Here is a 19,858-nt window from a genome sequence, read left to right on the forward strand (position 1 = left end):
CTGTATTTGGGGAGTTTATCCCATTTATTCTCTGCAGATCCTCTCAAGCTCTGTCAGATTGGATGGGGAGCATCGCTGCACAGTTATTTTCAGGTCTCTTCAGAGATGTTCGATCGGGTTCAAGTCCCAAGTCCGGGCCCTGGCTGGGCCACTCAAGGACATTCAGAGACATGTCCCGAAGCCACTCCTGCGTTGTCTTGGCTGTGTGCTTATGGTCGTTGTCCTGTTGGAAGGTGAACCTTCACCCCAGTCTGAGGTCCTGAGCGTGCTGAAGCAGGTTTTGATCAAGGATCTCTCTGTACTTTGCTCTGTTCATCTTTCTCTTGATCCTGACTAGTCTCCCAGTCCCTGCTGCTGAAAAACATCCCCACAGCATGATGCTGCCACCACCATGCTTCACCGTAGGGATGGTGCCAGGTTTCCTCCAGACCTGACACTTGGTATTCAGGCCAAAGAGTTCAATCTTGGTTTCAACAGACCAGAGAATCTTGTTTCTCATGGTCTGAGAGTCCATTAGGTGCCTTTTGGCAAACTCCAAGCGGTCTGTCATGTGCCTTTTACTGAGGAGATGCTTCCATCTGGCCACTCTACCATAATGGCCTGATTGGTGGAGTGCTGCATTGATGGTTCTCCTTCTGGAAGGTTCTCCCATCTCGACAGAGGAACTCTGGAGCTCTGTCAGAGTGACCATCGGGTTTTTGTTCACCTCCCTGACCAAGGCCCTTTTCTCCCGATTGCTCAGTTTGGATGGGCGGCCAGCTCTTGGAAGAGTCTTAGTGGTTCCAAACATCTTCCATTTAAGAATGATGGAGGCTACTGTGTTCTTGGGAACCTTCAATGCTGCAGAATATTTGTTGGTACCCTTCCCCAGATCTGTGCCTCGACACAATCCTGCCTCGGAGCTCTATGGACAATTCCTTCGACCTCATGGCTTGGTTTTTGCTCTGACATGCACTGTCAACTGTGGGTCCTTATATAGACGAGTGTGTGCCTTTACAAATCATGTCCAATCAATTGAAATTACCACAGGTGGACTCCAATCAAGTTGTAGAAACATCTCAAGGATGATCAATAGAAACAGGAAGCACCTGAGCTCATTTCGAGTCTCATAGCAAAGGGTCTGAATACTTATGTAAATAAGGTATTTATGTTTTTTATTTGTTATAAATGAGCAAAAATGTCTAAAACCTGTTTTTGCTTTGTCATTATTGGGCATTGTGTGCAGATTGACGAGGAAAATGGTTTATTTAATCAATTTTAGAATAAGGCTGTAACTTAACAAAATGTGAAAAGGGTCAAGGGGTCTGAATACTTTCCCAATGCGCTGTACTAGACCAGACATGATATACTAACAATGGACTGTCTGTTCCATGACATGCAGAGACTACTGGACATTCCTCAGAATAAAGAAAAGCATATGTTTTGGAGTCCAAACAAACAGCCAAAGGTAATTTACCCTACCAACAACCTACATGTACTAAGAGTACATTTCTCTCATACTCCCCATGCATACTTTTGTAATGTTTTTTTATTGACACATTCAAATGTTTCATATCACCTATACAGTATACAAATATGGAGAAAACTGATTTCCCAAAAACATTTTACTAGTCGGTTTCTGATAGTCTTAGAGTAATGGTTGCTAGTTAAATGTTAGTTTTTTTTACTGTATTTGATGCCACAAAACAACTGATTGAGAATATCAAACCGCAGTTTTTTATCTGTTTTTATATTTTATAAATTAGCAACAATTTCTAAAAACCTGTTTTTGCTTCGTCATTATGTGGCATTGTGTGTAGATTGTGAAAAAAAGTAAAGGGGTCTGAATACTTTCCCAATGCACTGTACTAGAAAAGAAGTAGAATCGGATAAAGCAAAGTGACAGACAAATGGAGGTTACAAAAAATAAAATCATTGAACTTGGTGAGACAGACTTTTAATAATCACATAATCATTATTTAATTATAAACACTGTTACAGTAGAATTTCCAGAATTTCTCATACTGTACTATCATACATTTAACATTTTTACAATTTTTACATTTATAGTCATTTAGCAGACGCTCTTATCCAGAGCGACTTACAGGGTTAAGTGTGCTCAAGGGCACATCGACAGATTTTTCACCTAGTCGGCTTAGGGATTAGAACCAGCGACCTTTCGGTTACTGGCACAACGCTCTTAACCACTAAGCTACCTGCCGCCCCATGTCATACATGTAGTATCAACTCAGCTGCCTTGCATTTTCGCCTAATGTCCCAACACAGAATTTGCATGTCCTTTGTCATCTCATAACATCAGGTACAGGATCTGATGACTGAAGGGAGAAGCAAGATGACTGGTGAGTCTGATCTATAAATCTCAGTGATTTTTTCCAAACAAGTGCAGAGACTGTCATTTTTGATTTCATATGAATTAAACATTTTAATTACTCTGCCATTTTTTAAGTCATGTCACCCCCGTCTTTGTCTTTTCCTAAATAAGTCTATTCAACACACCGTCGTTGTTAGAATCTTGATATCACCAACAGAGTTTGTGTTATAAGCAGTTTTAGGAGGGAGGGCAAGTAAATTTTCCCCATTCCTCTTTTCCCCAACCCAACAGTTTACTGCCATCTGACAATGGCCCATCGAAACTACACCTAAACTATATCAAAACTAATTTCACACATAGGCCTATAGTAATAGATGAAGCCTAACAAATCAATGCTATCTAGCTAGCTAAGTTTTCTTCGTTGGACCTTCGTTTACAATGTATGCAATTTCAGTTTGTGTAGTTGTTGGTTTAGCTTTCTGTAACTTTGTAGAAAGTACGGTGTAATGAGCATGCTGTTTAATCAGCTTCATGATATACAGTGGGGAGAACAAGTATTTGATACACTACCTATTTTGCAGGTTTTCCTACTTACAAAGCATGTAGAGGTCTGTAATTTTTATCATAGGTACACTTCAACTGTGAGAGACGGAATCTAAAACAAAAATTTAGAAAATCACATTGTATGATTTTTAAGTAATTAATTTGCATTTTATTGCATGACATAAGTATTTGATACGTCAGAAAAGCAGAACTTAATATTTGGTACAGAAACCTTTGTTTGCAATTACAGAGATCATATGTTTCCTGTAGGTCTTGACCAGGTTTGCACACACTGCAGCAGGGATTTTGGCCCACTCCTCCATACAGACCTTCTCCAGATCCTTCAGGTGTCGGGGCTGTCGCTGGGCAATACGGACTTTCAGCTCCCTCCAAAGATTTTCTATTGGGTTCAGGTCTGGAGACTGGCTAGGCCACTCCAGGATCTTGAGATGCTTCTTACGGAGCCACTCCTTAGTTGCCCTGGCTGTGTGTTTCGGGTCGTTGTCATGCTGGAAGACCCAGCCACGACCCATCTTCAATGCTCTTACTGAGGGAAGGAGGTTGTTGGCCAAGATCTCGCAATACATGGCCCCATCCATCCTCCCCTCAATACGGTGCAGTCGTCCTGTCCCCTTTGCAGAAAAGCATCCCAAAAGAATTATGTTTCCACCTCCATGCTTCACGGTTGGGATGGTGTTCTTGGGGTTGTACTCATCCTTCTTCTTCCTCCAAACACGGCGAGTGGAGTTTAGACCAAAAAGCTCAATTTTTGTCTCATCAGACCACAAGACCTTCTCCCATTCCTCCTCTGGATCATCCAGATGGTCATTGGCAAACTTCAGACGGGCCTGGACATGCGCTGGCTTGAGCAGGGGGACCTTGTGTGCGCTGCAGGATTTTAATCCATGACGGCGTAGTGTGTTACTAATGGTTTTCTTTGAGACTGTGGTCCCAGCTCTCTTCAGGTCATTGACCAGGTCCTGCCGTGTAGTTCTGGGCTCATCCCTCACCTTCCTCATGATCATTGATGCCCCACGAGGTGAGATCTTGCATGGAGCCCCAGACCGAGGGTGATTGACCGTCATCTTGAACTTTTCCATTTTCTAATAATTGCACCAACAGTTGTTGCCTTCTCACCAAGCTGCTTGCCTATTGTCCAGTAGCCCATCCCAACCTTGTGCAGGTCTACAATTGTATCCCTGATGTCCTTACACAGCTCTCTGGTCTTGGCCATTGTGGAGAGGTTGGAGTCTGTTTGATTGAGTGTGTGGACAGGTATCTTTTATACAGGTAACGAGTTCGAACAGGTGCAGTTAATACAGGTAATGAGTGAAGAACAGGAGGGCTTCTTAAAGAAAAATGAACAGGTCTGTGAGAGCCGTAATTCTTACTGGTTGGTAGGTGATCAAATACTTATGTCATGCAATAAAATGCAAATTAATTACTTAAAAATCATACAATGTGATTTTCTGGATTTTTGTTTTAGATTCCGTCTCTCACAGTTGAAGTGTAGCTATGATAAAAATTACAGACCTCTACATGCATTGTAAGTAGGAAAACCTGTAAAATCGGCAGTGTATGAAATACTTGTTCTCCCCACTGTACCACACCTGTCAGGTGGATGGATTATCTTGGCAAAGCAGAAATGCTCCCTAACAGGGATCTTTAAAAATGTGTGCTCAAACTTTGAGAGAAATAAGCTTTCTGGGCATATGTAACATTTCAGGGATCTTTTATTTCAGCTCATGAAACATGGGACCAACACTTTACATGTTGCGTTTATGTTTTTGTTGAGTGTGCAGTATATCGTGCGTGCAACCAGTCCTTTAACAAAACTACCCCGACCAGAGGATACTATTGTCAATAGGCGCTAAAGGTAGTTAGCGTCTATGAATGGGCTAGATATAGCCTACCGATGATATGGTGTTATAAGACTGAATAATTTCAATATGTTTGGAGGAGTGTGTCTTTGGTAACCGGACAAGAGGTGCTCTTTTGAAATGGGGATGGATACAAGCCGAATGGAGTATCCTATGCACTGCAGGTAGGCCTACAGTGTGTGAATTGTGAGTAATACAAAAGCCTCACGAGTAGACCATTTAGAAACCTTTTATGGATAGGCTACTTGGCTAATGGATGGCCAGGATAAGAAAGACACCAGACGCATTGCTTTTGAATCTAGCTTTCGTTATAGTAGGGTAAGGGTAGCCTACAAGGGCTCAATCGAAATGGAATACAAGCAATTCTTACAGGAAAATAACATAATTGTTTTTAAATATGAGTGTCACCGGATCATCTCATCTCTTCTTCCATGATGAGCAAATAGCCTACATGGAGGAGTTTTTACGCACATTCAAAATAATAACAGGATCTGGCTAAAATAATGTAGATTAGCCTTAATAGATGAAAATAGGATGGCCCCAAACTTGATCTTTTAATAAAGATTTATTTGAAAGTGGTCTGATGTGCCAAACCCTTTATGATAGTCTTGACTACTTGGCGAATGCATTGGGCAGGACCAAAAAAAAGCACCTTTATTGAGAGGAGTGGAGGCTATGCTTGGTTTTTTAATAAATGTTTTATCAAAAACATTTAGTTTTTTATGTTTCTAAATACAAGCTTTACTGGTACAAAAAGCACATCCCTCTTGTTCCATATGCAAGCGTTTTTAAGGACACACGTCAGATATTTCCACCCCTCACACCTCAGCGCAAGCAAGCTCATATAAAACAGGTAAATTACCAATCCTGGCGCTAGGGTTTGAAAACAGAAGAGTGACAGCTTTAACAGGTCGAAATTGCAAATGAGCATGCATAAAATAGAGCCCAAGAAGTATTACTTTCAATTTCCAAAAATAAACACAACATTCCAATTTAAATACAGACAATTTTTACTGGGAAGGAGAAAATATAACAAAAATACTACTACTAAGTAACCTAATGATGTGTGTAGTAATGATTTCAAACTTTTTTTTATACAGGCAAAATGGCAGAGTCCAGTGTTCATTGTAAGTCAACATGTTACTTTCTCAGATGCCATTGGGGTTTTTTCTTGCTTAAATGTACTTGATCAAAAACTCCTTCATAGTGAGCTTTTGCAGTGCTTACACTTAGAATGTGAGCAAAATATCTGTAAGTGTGCCCATCATATGAAGGTCGATGTGTGGTCTAACATTTCATCAAAATATGTCAGTTATAAAGTTGTATGTTGTTACAAAAAGTAGCCGAGCTGATACGCCACCTTTTTTACATAAACCAGCTGCACTAATGATCAAGGTCATGGAATTAACAATACAGGTTCCATCTTTAATATCCTGTTGCAGGTAATCCAAGGATGAGAAAATTCTTCACTGTTGTTAGTGGCAATACCTTGGCTTCTCATAAGGACTTTTTGAAACAACTCACCATGCAACGAGACTTTACTGAAGTGAGGACCCTGGAGGAGAGTGATGTCATTATGACTTTCTGTCCTATCGTCAGTCGTGCTGGGACTGATATTGAAGCAGCACTGCAGGAGATACCAAGTAAGAAGCAAAGTTATTGACATATACTGCGTATCTGAAATGTTTTATATCAAATCCATGTCAGTGTTGACCTATGTATCTAGCAAGAGGCTAATTATCTGAATGCTTTATTTGTTAGCTTTTTCTCATGCTAAACATTTTATTGTCACTTTCTAAACAGCTGGTAAACGTGTTGTTTTGGTGGTGCTGCATCATTCCTTCAACCCAGACTGCACAGTACCTAACAGTAGCAGACTGGTGACCAGACATGATATACTAACAGTGGACTGTCTGTTCCATGAGAACCATGGACTACTGGACTGTCCTCGCAATAAAGAAGCAGTCGCTACGATTTGGAGGAGTCTAAACATACAGCCAAAGGTAATTTACCCTACCAACAACCTACATGTACTGAGGGTACATTTCTCTCATACTCCCCATGCATACTTTAGTAATGTTTTTTTATTGACCCATTCAAATGTTTCATATCACCTATACAGTATACAAATATGGAGAAGCACAGATTTCACCAAAATGTTTTATTAGTCAGAGTCTGATAGGCTTAGAGTAATGGTTGCTAGTTAAATGTGAGTTTTTTACTGTATTTGATGCCACAAAACACCTGAATGAGAAATTCAAACAGCTTCGGGACAAAGACACAAAACTGGATGACATAAGCACTGCTAGTGAGCTGGAGAATAGTAAGAAGCAAGTTGAGGCACTGGAAAAAGAACTACAGAAGTGCAGAGTTCAACTGCAGAAAAGAGACTGTGACCTAGAAAAGAGCAAACAGGAAGTTGAACATAAGGAAACACTACTAAAGGAGATAGATGAACTAAACAGAAAACAACATGAACAGCTAAAAGATAAAGACAAACTACAGCTTTTTATATTTTTTTATATTTTTATATAAAAATAAATAATGAAATATGACATTTACATAAGCATTCAGACCCTATTACTCAGTACTTTGTTGAAGCGCCTTTGGCAGCGATTACAACCTCAAGTCTTCTTGGGTATGAATCTACATTCTTGGCACACCTGTATTTGGGGAGTTTATCCCATTTATTCTCTGCAGATCCTCTCAAGCTCTGTCAGGTTGGATGGGGAGCATCGCTGCACAGCTATTTTCAGGTCTCTCCAGAGATGTTCGATCGGGTTCAAGTCCCAAGTCCGGGCTCTGGCTGGGCCACTCAAGGACATTCAGAGACATGTCCCGAAGCCACTCCTGCGTTGTCTTGGCTGTGTGCTTATGGTCGTTGTCCTGTTGGAAGGTGAACCTTCACCCCAGTCTGAGGTCCTGAGCGTGCTGAAGCAGGTTTTGATCAAGGATCTCTCTGTACTTTGCTCTGTTCATCTTTCTCTTGATCCTGACTAGTCTCCCAGTCCCTGCCGCTGAAAAACATCCCCACAGCATGATGCTGCCACCACCATGCTTCACCGTAGGGATGGTGCCAGGTTTCCTCCAGACCTGACACTTGGTATTCAGGCCAAAGAGTTCAATCTTGGTTTCATCAGACCAGAGAATCTTGTTTCTCATGGTCTGAGAGTCCATTAGGTGCCTTTTGGCAAACTCCAAGCGGTCTGTCATGTCCCTCTTACTGAGGAGATGCTTCCGTCTGGCCACTCTACCATAATGGCCTGATTGGTGGAGTGCTGCATTGATGGTTCTCCATCTGGAAGCTTCTCCCATCTCCACAGAGGAACTCTGGAGCTCTGTCAGAGTGACCATCAGGTTTTTGTTCACCTCCCTGACCAAGGCCCTTTTCTCCCGATTGCTCAGTTTGGACGGGCGGCCAGCTCTTGGAAGAGTCTTGGTGGTTCGAAACATCTTCCATTTAAGAATGATGGAGGCTACTGCGTTCTTGGGGACCTTCAATGCTGCAAAATATTTGTTGGTACCCTTCCCCAGATCTGTGCCTCGACACAATCCTGCCTCAGAGCTCTATGGACAATTCCTTCGACCTCATGGCTTGGTTTTTGCTCTGACATGCACTGTCAACTGTGGGACCTTATATAGACGAGTGTGTGCCTTTCCAAATCATGTCCAATCAATTGAATTTACCACAGGTGGACTCCAATGAAGTTGTAGAAACATCTCAAGGATTATCATTGGAAACAGGATGCACCTGAGCTCAATTTCGAGTCTCATAGCAAAGGGTCTGAATACTTATGTAAATAAGGTATTTCTGTTTTTTATTTGTTATAAATGAGCAAAAATGTCTAAAACCTGTTTTTGCTTTGTCATTATCGGGCATTGTGTGCAGATTGACGAGGAAAATTGTTTATTTAATCAATTTTAGAATAAGGCTGTAACGTAACAAAATGTGAAAAAGGTCAAGGGGTCTGAATACTTTCCCAATGCACTGTACTAGACCAGACATGATATACTAACAATTGACTGTCTGTTCCATGAGAAGCGGAGACTACTGGACTTTCCTCAGAATAATGAAGCATTCGCTACGTTTAGGAGGAGTCTAAACATACAGCCAAAGGTAATTTACCCTACCAACAACCTACATGTACTGAGGGTACATTTCTCTCATACTTCCCACACATGCTTTTGTAATGTTTTTTTATTGACCCATTCAAATGTTTCATATCACCTATACAGTATACAAATATGGAGAAGAACTGATTTCCCAAAAACATTTTACTAGTTGGTTTCTGATAGTCTTAGAGTAATGGTTGCTAGTTAAATGTTAGTTTTTTTTACTGTATTTGATGCCACAAAACAACTGAATGAGAAAATCAAACTGCTGTTTTTTATCTGTTTTTATATTTTATAAATTAGCAACAATTTCTAAAAACCTGTTTTTGCTTCGTCATTATGTGGCATTGTGTGTAGATTGTGTGTAGAATTTATTTAATCAATTTTAGAATAAGGCTGTAACGTAACAAAATGTGAAAAAGGTCAAGGGGTCTGAATACTTTCCCAATGCACTGTACTAGAAGAGAAGTAGAATCGGATAAAGCAAAGTCACAGATAAATGGAGGTTACAAAAAATTAAAACATTGAACATGGTGAGACAGACTTTTAATAATCACATAATCATTATTTAAGTATAAACACTGTTACAGTAGAATTTCCATAATTTCTCATACTGTACTATCATACATGTAGTATCACCTCAGCTGCCTTGCATTTTCGCCTAATGTCCCAACACAGAATTTGCATGTCCTTTGTCATCTCATAACATCAGGTACAGGATCTGATGACTGAAGGGAGAAGCAAGATGACTGGTGAGTCTGATCTATAAATCTCAGTGATTTTTTCCAAACAAGTGCAGAGACTGTCATTTTTGATTTCATATGAATTAAACATTTTAATTACTCTGCCATTTTTTAAGTCATGTCACCCCCCTCTTTGTCTTTTCCTAAATAAGTCTATTCAACACACCATCGTTGTTAGAATCTTGATATCACCAACAGAGTTTGTGTTATAAGCAGTTTTAGGAGGGAGGGCAAGTCAATTTCCCCCATTCCTCTTTTCCCCAACCCAACAGTTTACTGCCATCTGACAATGGCCCATCGAAACTACACCTAAACTATATCAAAACTAATTTCACACATAGGCCTATAGTAATAGATGAAGCCTAACAAATCAATGCTATCTAGCTAGCTAAGTTTTTCTTCGTTGGACCTTTGTTTACAATGTATGCTATTTCAGTTTGTGTAGTTGTTGGTTTAGCTTTCTGTAACTTTGTAGAAAGTACGGTGTAATGAGCATGCTGTTTAATCAGCTTCATGATATACAGTGGGGAGAACAAGTATTTGATACACTGTCGATTTTGCAGGTTTTCCTACTTACAAAGCATGTAGAGGTCTGTAATTTTTATCATAGGTACACTTCAACTGTGAGAGACGGAATCTAAAACAAACATTTAGAAAATCACATTGTATGATTTTTAAGTAATTAATTTGCATTTTATTGCATGACATAAGTATTTGATACATCAGAAAAGCAGAACTTAATATTTGGTACAGAAACCTTTGTTTGCAATTACAGAGATCATATGTTTCCTGTAGGTCTTGACCAGGTTTGCCCTGGCTGTGTGTTTCGGGTCGTTGTCATGCTGGAAGACCCAGCCACGACCCATCTTCAATGCTCTTACTGAGGGAAGGAGGTTGTTGGCCAAGATCTCGCAATACATGGCCCCATCCATCCTCCCCTCAATACGGTGCAGTCGTCCTGTCCCCTTTGCAGAAAAGCATCCCCAAAGAATGATGTTTCCACCTCCATGCTTCACGGTTGGGATGGTGTTCTTGGGGTTGTACTCATCCTTCTTCTTCCTCCAAACACGGCGAGTGGAGTTTAGACCAAAAAGCTCAATTTTTGTCTCATCAGACCACAAGACCTTCTCCCATTCCTCCTCTGGATCATCCAGATGGTCATTGGCAAACTTCAGACGGGCCTGGACATGCGCTGGCTTGAGCAGGGGGACCTTGCGTGCGCTGCAGGATTTTAATCCATGACGGCGTAGTGTGTTACTAATGGTTTTCTTTGAGACTGTGGTCCCAGCTCTCTTCAGGTCATTGACCAGGTCCTGCCGTGTAGTTCTGGGCATATCCCTCACCTTCCTCATGATCATTGATGCCCCACGAGGTGAGATCTTGCATGGAGCCCCAGACCGAGGGTGATTGACCGTCATCTTGAACTTCTTCCATTTTCTAATAATTGCACCAACAGTTGTTGCCTTCTCACCAAGCTGCTTGCCTATTGTCCTGTAGCCCATCCCAACCTTGTGCAGGTCTACAATTTTATCCCTGATGTCCTTACACAGCTCTCTGGTCTTGGCCATTGTGGAGAGGTTGGAGTCTGTTTGATTGAGTGTGTGGACAGGTATCTTTTATACAGGTAACGAGTTCGAACAGGTGCAGTTAATACAGGTAATGAGTGAAGAACAGGAGGGCTTCTTAAAGAAAAACGAACAGGTCTGTGAGAGCCGGAATTCTTACTGGTTGGTAGGTGATCAAATACTTATGTCATGCAATAAAATGCAAATTAATTACTTAAAAATCATACAATGTGATTTTGTGGATTTTTGTTTTAGATTCCGTCTCTCACAGTTGAAGTGTAGCTATGATAAAAATGACAGACCTCTACATGCTTTGTAAGTAGGAAAACCTGTAAAATCGGCAGTGTATGAAATACTTGTTCTCCCCACTGTACCACACCTGTCAGGTGGATGGATTATCTTGGCAAAGCAGAAATGCTCCCAAACAGGGATCTTTAAAAATGTGTGCTCAAACTTTGAAAGAAATAAGCTTTCTGGGCATATGTAAAATTTCGGGGATCTTTTATTTCAGCTCATGAAACATGGGACCAACACTTTACATGTTGCGTTCATGTTTTTGTTGAGTGTGCAGTATATCGTGCGTGCAACCAGTCCTTTAACAAAACTACCCCGACCAGAGGATACTATTGTCAATAGGCGCTAAAGGTAGTTAGCGTCTATGAATGGGCTAGATATAGCCTACCGATGATATGGTGTTATAAGACTGAATAATTTCAATATGTTTAGAGGAGTGTGTCTTCGGTAACCGGACAAGAGGTGCTCTTTTGAAATGGGGATGGATACAAGCCGAATGGAGTATCCTATGCACTGCAGGTAGGCCTACAGTGTGTGAATTGTGAGTAATACAAAAGCCTCACGAGTAGACCATTTAGAAACCTTTTATGGATACGCTACTTGGCTAATGGATGGCCAGGATAAGAAAGACACCAGACGCATTGCTTTTGAATCTAGCTTTCATTATAGTAGGGTAAGGGTAGCCTACAAGGGCTCAATCGAAATGGAATACAAGCAATTCTTACAGGAAAATAACATAATTGTTTTTAAATATGAGTGTCACCGGATCATCTCATCTCTTCTTCCATGATGAGCAAATAGCCTACATGGAGGAGTTTTTACGCACATTCAAAATAATAACAGGATCTGGCTAAAATAATGTAGATTAGCCTAGATAGATGAAAATAGGATGGCCCCAAACTTGATCTTTTAATAAAGATTTATTTGAAAGTGGTCTGATGTGCCAAACCCTTTATGATAGTCTTGTCTACTTGGCGAATGCATTGGGCAGGACAAAAAAAGCGCCTTTATTGAGAGGAGTGGAGGCTATGCTTGTTTTTTAAATAAATGTTTTATCATAAACATTTAGTTTTTTTTGTTTCTAAATACGAGCTTTACTGGTACAAAAAGCACATCCCTCTTGTTCCATATGCAAGCGTTTTTAAGGACACACGTCAGATAATGCCACTCCTCACACCTCAGCGCAAGCAAGCTCATATAAAACAGGTAAATTACCAATCCTGGCGCTAGGGTTTGAAAACAGAAGAGTGACAGCATTAACAGGTCGAAATTGCAAATGAGCATGCATAAAATAGAGCCCAAGAAGTATTACTTTCAATTTCCAAAAATAAACACAACATTATAATTTTAATACAGTCAATTTTTACTGGGAAGGAGAAAATAGAACAAAAATAATACTACTAAGTAACCTAATGATGTATGTAGTAATGATTTCAAACTTTTTTTTATACAGGCAAAATGGCAGAGTCCAGTTTTCATAGTAAGTCAACATGTTACTTTCTCAGATGCCATTGGGTTTTTTTCTTGCTTAAATGTACTTGATCAAAAACTCCTTCATAGTGAGCTTTTGCAGTGCTTACACTTAGAATGTGAGCAAAATATCTGTAAGTGTGCCCATCATATGAAGGTCGATGTGTGGTCTAACATTTCATCAAAATATGTCAGTTATAAAGTTGTATGTTGTTACAAAAAGTAGCCGAGCTGATACGCCACCTTTTTTACATAAACCAGCTGCACTAATGATCAAGGTCATGGAATTAACAATACAGGTTCCATCTGTAATATCCTGTTGCAGGTAATCCAAGGATGAGAAAATTCTTCACTGTTGTTAGTGGCAATACCTTGGCTTCTCATGAGGACTTTTTGAAACAACTCACCATGCAACAAGACTTTACTGAAGTGAGGACCCTGGAGGAGAGTGATGTCATCATGACTTTCTGTCCTATCGTCAGTCGTGCTGGGACTGATATTGAAGCAGCACTGAAGGAGATACCAAGTAAGAAGCAAAGTTATTGACATATACTGCGTATCTGAAATGTTTTATATCAAATCCATGTCAGTGTTGACCTACAGTGAGGAAAAAAGTATTTGATCCCCTGCTGATTTTGTACATTTGCCCACTGACAAAGACATGATCAGTCTATAATTTTAATGGTAGGTTTATTTGAACAGTGAGAGACAGAATAACAACAAAAAAATCCAGAAAAATGCATGTCAAAAATGTTATAAATTGATTTGCATTTTAATGAGGGAAATAAGTATTTGACCCCTCTGCAAAACATGACTTAGTACTTGGTTGTAAAACCCTTGTTGGCAATCACAGAGGTCAGACGTTTCTTGTACTTGGCCACCAGGTTTGCACACATCTCAGGAGGGATTTTATCCCACTCCTCTTTGCAGATCTTCTCCAAGTCATTAAGGTTTCGAGGCTGACGTTTGGCAACTCTAACCTTCAGCTCCCTCCACAGATTTTCTATGGGATTAAGGTCTGGAGACTGGCTAGGCCACTCCAGGGCCTTAATGTGCTTCTTCCTGAGCCACTCCTTTGTTGCCTTGGCCGTGTGTTTTGGGTAATTGTCATGCTGGAATACCCATCCACGACCCATTTTCAATGCCCTGGCTGAGGGAAGGAGGTTCTCACCCAAGATTTGACGGTACATGGCCCCGTCCATCGTCCCTTTGATGCGGTGAAGTTGTTCTGTCCCCTTAGCAGAACCCCCCCCCCAAAGCATGTTTCCACCTCCATGTTTGACGGTGGGGATGGTGTTCTTGGGGTCATAGGCAGCATTCCTCCTCCTCCAAACACGGCGAGTTGAGTTGATGCCAAAGAGCTCGATTTTGGTTTCATCTGACCACAACACTTTCACCCAGTTCTCCTCTGAATCATTCAGATGTTCATTGGCAAACTCCATACGGGCCTGTATATGTGCTTTCTTGAGCAGGGGAACCTTGCGGGCGCTGCAGGATTTCAGTCCTTCACGGCGTAGTGTGTTACCAATTGTTTTCTTGGTGACTATGGTCCCAGCTGTCTTGAGATTACTGACAAGATCCTCCCGTGTAGTTCTGGGCTGATTCCTCACCGTTCTCATGATCATTGCAACTCCACGAGGTGAGAACTTGCATGGAGCCCCAGGCCGAGGGAGATTGACAGTTCTTTTGTGTTTCTTCCATTTGCGAATAATCGCACCAACTGTTGTCACCTTCTCACCAAGCTGCTTGGCGATGGTCTTGTAGCCCATTCCAGCCTTGTGTAGGTCTACAATCTTGTCCCTGACATCCTTGGAGAGCTCTTTGGTCTTGGCCATGGTGTAGAGTTTGGAATCTGATTGATTGATTGCTTCTGTGGACAGGTGTCTTTTATACAGGTAACAAACTGAGATTAGGAGCACTCCCTTTAAGAGTGTGCTCCTAATCTCAGCATGTTACCTGTATAAAAGACACCTGGGAGCCAGAAATCTTTCTGATTGAGAGGGGGTCAAATACTTATTTCCCTCATTAAAATGCAAATCAATTTATAACATTTTTGACATGCGTTTTTCAGGATTTTTTTGTTGTTATTCTGTCTCTCACTGTTCAAATAAACCTACCATTAAAACTATAGACTGATCATTTCTTTGTCAGTGGGCAAACGTACAAAATCAGCAGGGGATCAAATACTTTTTTCCCTCACTGTATGTATCTAGCAAGAGGCTAATTATCTGAATGCTTTATTTGTTAGCTTTTTCTCATGCTAAACATTTTATTGTCACTTTCTAAACAGCTGGTAAACATGTTGTTTTGGTGGTGCTGCATCATTCCTTCAACCCAGACTGCACAGTACCTAACAGTAGCATACTGGTGACCAGACATGATATACTAACAGTGGACTGTCTGTTCCATGAGAACCATGGACTACTGGACTGTCCTCGCAATAAAGAAGCAGTCGCTACGATTTGGAGGAGTCTAAACATACAGCCAAAGGTAATTTACCCTACCAACAACCTACATGTACTAAGGGTACATTTCTCTCATACTCCCCATGCATACTTTTGTAATGTTTTTTTATTGACCCATTCAAATGTTTCATATCACCTATACAGTATACAAATATGGAGCACAGATTTCACCTAAATGTTTTATTAGTCAGAGTCTGATAGTCTTAGAGTAATGGTTGCTAGTTAAATGTTAGTTTTTTACTGTATTTGATGCCACAATACAACTGAATGAGAAAATCAAACCGCAGTTTTTTATCTGTTTTTATATTTTATAAATTAGCAACAATTTCTAAAAACCTGTTTTTGCTTCGTCATTATGTGTAGATTGTATTTTATTTAATTGAATAAATTTTACATTTTTACATTTATAGTCATTTAGCAGACGCTCTTATCCAGAGCGACTTACAGGAGCAATTAGGGTTAAGTGCCTTGCTCAAGGGCACATCGACAGATTTTTCACCTAGTCGGCTTAGGGATTAGAACCAGCGACCTTTCGGTTACTGGCACAACGCTCTTAACCACTAAGCTACCTGCCGCCCCATGTCATACATGTAGTATCAACTCAGCTGCCTTGCATTTTCGCCTAATGTCCCAACACAGAATTTGCATGTCCTTTGTCATCTCATAACATCAGGTACAGGATCTGATGACTGAAGGGAGAAGCAAGATGACTGGTGAGTCTGATCTATAAATCTCAGTGATTTTTTCCAAACAAGTGCAGAGACTGTCATTTTTGATTTCATATGAATTAAACATTTTAATTACTCTGCCATTTTTTAAGTCATGTCACCCCCGTCTTTGTCTTTTCCTAAATAAGTCTATTCAACACACCATCGTTGTTAGAATCTTGATATCACCAACAGAGTTTGTGTTATAAGCAGTTTTAGGAGGGAGGGCAAGTCAATTTCCCCCATTCCTCTTTTCCCCAACCCAACAGTTTACTGCCATCTGACAATGGCCCATCGAAACTACACCTAAACTATATAAAAACTAATTTCACACATAGGCCTATAGTAATAGATGAAGCCTAACAAATCAATGCTATCTAGCTAGCTAAGTTTTTCTTCGTTGGACCTTTGTTTACAATGTATGCTATTTCAGTTTGTGTAGTTGTTGGTTTAGCTTTCTGTAACTTTGTAGAAAGTACGGTGTAATGAGCATGCTGTTTAATCAGCTTCATGATATACAGTGGGGAGAACAAGTATTTGATACACTGTCGATTTTGCAGGTTTTCCTACTTACAAAGCATGTAGAGGTCTGTAATTTTTATCATAGGTACACTTCAACTGTGAGAGACGGAATCTAAAACAAAAATTTAGAAAATCACATTGTATGATTTTTAAGTAATTAATTTGCATTTTATTGCATGACATAAGTGTTTGATACATCAGAAAAGCAGAACTTAATATTTGGTACAGAAACCTTTGTTTGCAATTACAGAGATCATATGTTTCCTGTAGGTCTTGACCAGGTTTGCACACACTGCAGCAGGGATTTTGGCCCACTCCTCCATACAGACCTTCTCCAGATCCTTCAGGTGTCGGGGCTGTCGCTGGGCAATACGGACTTTCAGCTCCCTCCAAAGATTTAAAGCTAAACTCCAGGATCTTGAGATGCTTCTTACGGAGCCACTCCTTAGTTGCCCTGGCTGTGTGTTTCGGGTCGTTGTCATGCTGGAAGACCCAGCCACGACCCATCTTCAATGCTCTTACTGAGGGAAGGAGGTTGTTGGCCAAGATCTCGCAATACATGGCCCCATCCATCCTCCCCTCAATACGGTGCAGTCGTCCTGTCCCCTTTGCAGAAAAGCATCCCCAAAGAATGATGTTTCCACCTCCATGCTTCACGGTTGGGATGGTGTTCTTGGGGTTGTACTCATCCTTCTTCTTCCTCCAAACACGGCGAGTAGAGTTTAGACCAAAAAGCTCAATTTTTGTCTCATCAGACCACAAGACCTTCTCCCATTCCTCCTCTGGATCATCCAGATGGTCATTGGCAAACTTCAGACGGGCCTGGACATGCGCTGGCTTGAGCAGGGGGACCTTGCGTGCGCTGCAGGATTTTAATCCATGACGGCGTAGTGTGTTACTAATGGTTTTCTTTGAGACTGTGGTCCCAGCTCTCTTCAGGTCATTGACCAGGTCCTGCCGTGTAGTTCTGGGCATATCCCTCACCTTCCTCATGATCATTAATGCCCCACGAGGTGAGATCTTGCATGGAGCCCCAGACCGAGGGTGATTGACCGTCATCTTGAACTTCTTCCATTTTCTAATAATTGCACCAACAGTTGTTGCCTTCTCACCAAGCTGCTTGCCTATTGTCCTGTAGCCCATCCCAACCTTGTGCAGGTCTACAATTTTATCCCTGATGTCCTTACACAGCTCTCTGGTCTTGGCCATTGTGGAGAGGTTGGAGTCTGTTTGATTGAGTGTGTGGACAGGTATCTTTTATACAGGTAACGAGTTCGAACAGGTGCAGTTAAGACAGGTAATGAGTGAAGAACAGGAGGGCTTCTTAAAGAAAAACGAACAGGTCTGTGAGAGCCGGAATTCTTACTGGTTGGTAGGTGATCAAATACTTATGTCATGCAATAAAATGCAAATTAATTACTTAAAAATCATACAATGTGATTTTCTGGATTTTTGTTTTAGATTCCGTCTCTCACAGTTGAAGTGTAGCTATGATAAAAATGACAGACCTCTACATGCTTTGTAAGTAGGAAAACCTGTAAAATCGGCAGTGTATGAAATACTTGTTCTCCCCACTGTACCACACCTGTCAGGTGGATGGATTATCTTGGCAAAGCAGAAATGCTCCCAAACAGGGATCTTTAAAAATGTGTGCTCAAACTTTGAAAGAAATAAGCTTTCTGGGCATATGCAACATTTCGGGGATCTTTTATTTCAGCTCATGAAACATGGGACCAACACTTTACATGTTGCGTTTATGTTTTTGTTGAGTGTGCAGTATATCGTGCGTGCAACCAGTCCTTTAACAAAACTACACCGACCAGAGGATACTATTGTCAATAGGCGCTAAAGGTAGTTAGCGTCTATGAATGGGCTAGATATAGCCTACCGATGATATGGTGTTATAAGACTGAATAATTTCAATATGTTTGGAGGAGTGTGTCTTTGGTAACCGGACAAGAGGTGCTCTTTTGAAATGGGGATGGATACAAGCCGAATGGAGTATCCTATGCACTGCAGGTAGGCCTACAGTGTGTGAATTGTGAGTAATACAAAAGCCTCACGAGTAGACCATTTAGAAACCTTTTATGGATACGCTACTTGGCTAATGGATGGCCAGGATAAGAAAGACACCAGACGCATTGCTTTTGAATCTAGCTTTCATTATAGTAGGGTAAGGGTAGCCTACAAGGGCTCAATCGAAATGGAATACAAGCAATTCTTACAGGAAAATAACATAATTGTTTTTAAATATGAGTGTCACCGGATCATCTCATCTCTTCTTCCATGATGAGCAAATAGCCTACATGGAGGAGTTTTTACGCACATTCAAAATAATAACAGGATCTGGCTAAAATAATGTAGATTAGCCTAGATAGATGAAAATAGGATGGCCCCAAACTTGATCTTTTAATAAAGATTTATTTGAAAGTGGTCTGATGTGCCAAACCCTTTATGATAGTCTTGTCTACTTGGCGAATGCATTGGGCAGGACAAAAAAAGCGCCTTTATTGAGAGGAGTGGAGGCTATGCTTGTTTTTTAAATAAATGTTTTATCATAAACATTTAGTTTTTTTTGTTTCTAAATACGAGCTTTACTGGTACAAAAAGCACATCCCTCTTGTTCCATATGCAAGCGTTTTTAAGGACACACGTCAGATAATGCCACTCCTCACACCTCAGCGCAAGCAAGCTCATATAAAACAGGTAAATTACCAATCCTGGCGCTAGGGTTTGAAAACAGAAGAGTGACAGCATTAACAGGTCGAAATTGCAAATGAGCATGCATAAAATAGAGCCCAAGAAGTATTACTTTCAATTTCCAAAAATAAACACAACATTATAATTTTAATACAGTCAATTTTTACTGGGAAGGAGAAAATAGAACAAAAATAATACTACTAAGTAACCTAATGATGTATGTAGTAATGATTTCAAACTTTTTTTTATACAGGCAAAATGGCAGAGTCCAGTTTTCATAGTAAGTCAACATGTTACTTTCTCAGATGCCATTGGGTTTTTTTCTTGCTTAAATGTACTTGATCAAAAACTCCTTCATAGTGAGCTTTTGCAGTGCTTACACTTAGAATGTGAGCAAAATATCTGTAAGTGTGCCCATCATATGAAGGTCGATGTGTGGTCTAACATTTCATCAAAATATGTCAGTTATAAAGTTGTATGTTGTTACAAAAAGTAGCCGAGCTGATACGCCACCTTTTTTACATAAACCAGCTGCACTAATGATC

At 40.5% G+C, this 19,858-nt stretch overlaps 1 protein-coding gene and 1 long non-coding RNA gene across 2 annotated transcripts in view; both read left to right on the plus strand.

The window, feature by feature from the left end:
* Positions 1 to 13,465, plus strand: part of LOC311133767 (uncharacterized protein) — a gene marked incomplete at both ends in the record, with an annotated part of 35,297 nt that extends 21,832 nt beyond the window's left edge. The window contains 9 exons of the mRNA XM_084167323.1: positions 1,382 to 1,447; positions 2,300 to 2,339; positions 5,835 to 5,861; positions 6,177 to 6,377; positions 6,538 to 6,737; positions 8,777 to 8,851; positions 9,560 to 9,599; positions 12,903 to 12,929; positions 13,245 to 13,465. Of these exons, the coding sequence (XP_084023449.1) occupies positions 1,382 to 1,447; positions 2,300 to 2,339; positions 5,835 to 5,861; positions 6,177 to 6,377; positions 6,538 to 6,737; positions 8,777 to 8,851; positions 9,560 to 9,599; positions 12,903 to 12,929; positions 13,245 to 13,465 (897 nt within the window). The remainder of the gene's footprint in view (positions 1 to 1,381; positions 1,448 to 2,299; positions 2,340 to 5,834; positions 5,862 to 6,176; positions 6,378 to 6,537; positions 6,738 to 8,776; positions 8,852 to 9,559; positions 9,600 to 12,902; positions 12,930 to 13,244) is intronic.
* Positions 13,466 to 15,252: 1,787 nt separating this feature from the next.
* On the plus strand, positions 15,253 to 19,597 carry LOC311131688. Its single transcript, XR_014613451.1, has 3 exons — positions 15,253 to 15,409; positions 16,058 to 16,097; positions 19,567 to 19,597. It is a non-coding gene; the product is annotated as an uncharacterized lncRNA (long non-coding RNA).
* The last annotated feature ends 261 nt before the right edge of the window (positions 19,598 to 19,858 follow it).

Source organism: Coregonus lavaretus (genome assembly GCF_964263955.1).
Source record: "Coregonus lavaretus genome assembly, chromosome: 1".
In the NCBI taxonomy this organism is placed as follows: domain Eukaryota; kingdom Metazoa; phylum Chordata; class Actinopteri; order Salmoniformes; family Salmonidae; genus Coregonus; species Coregonus lavaretus.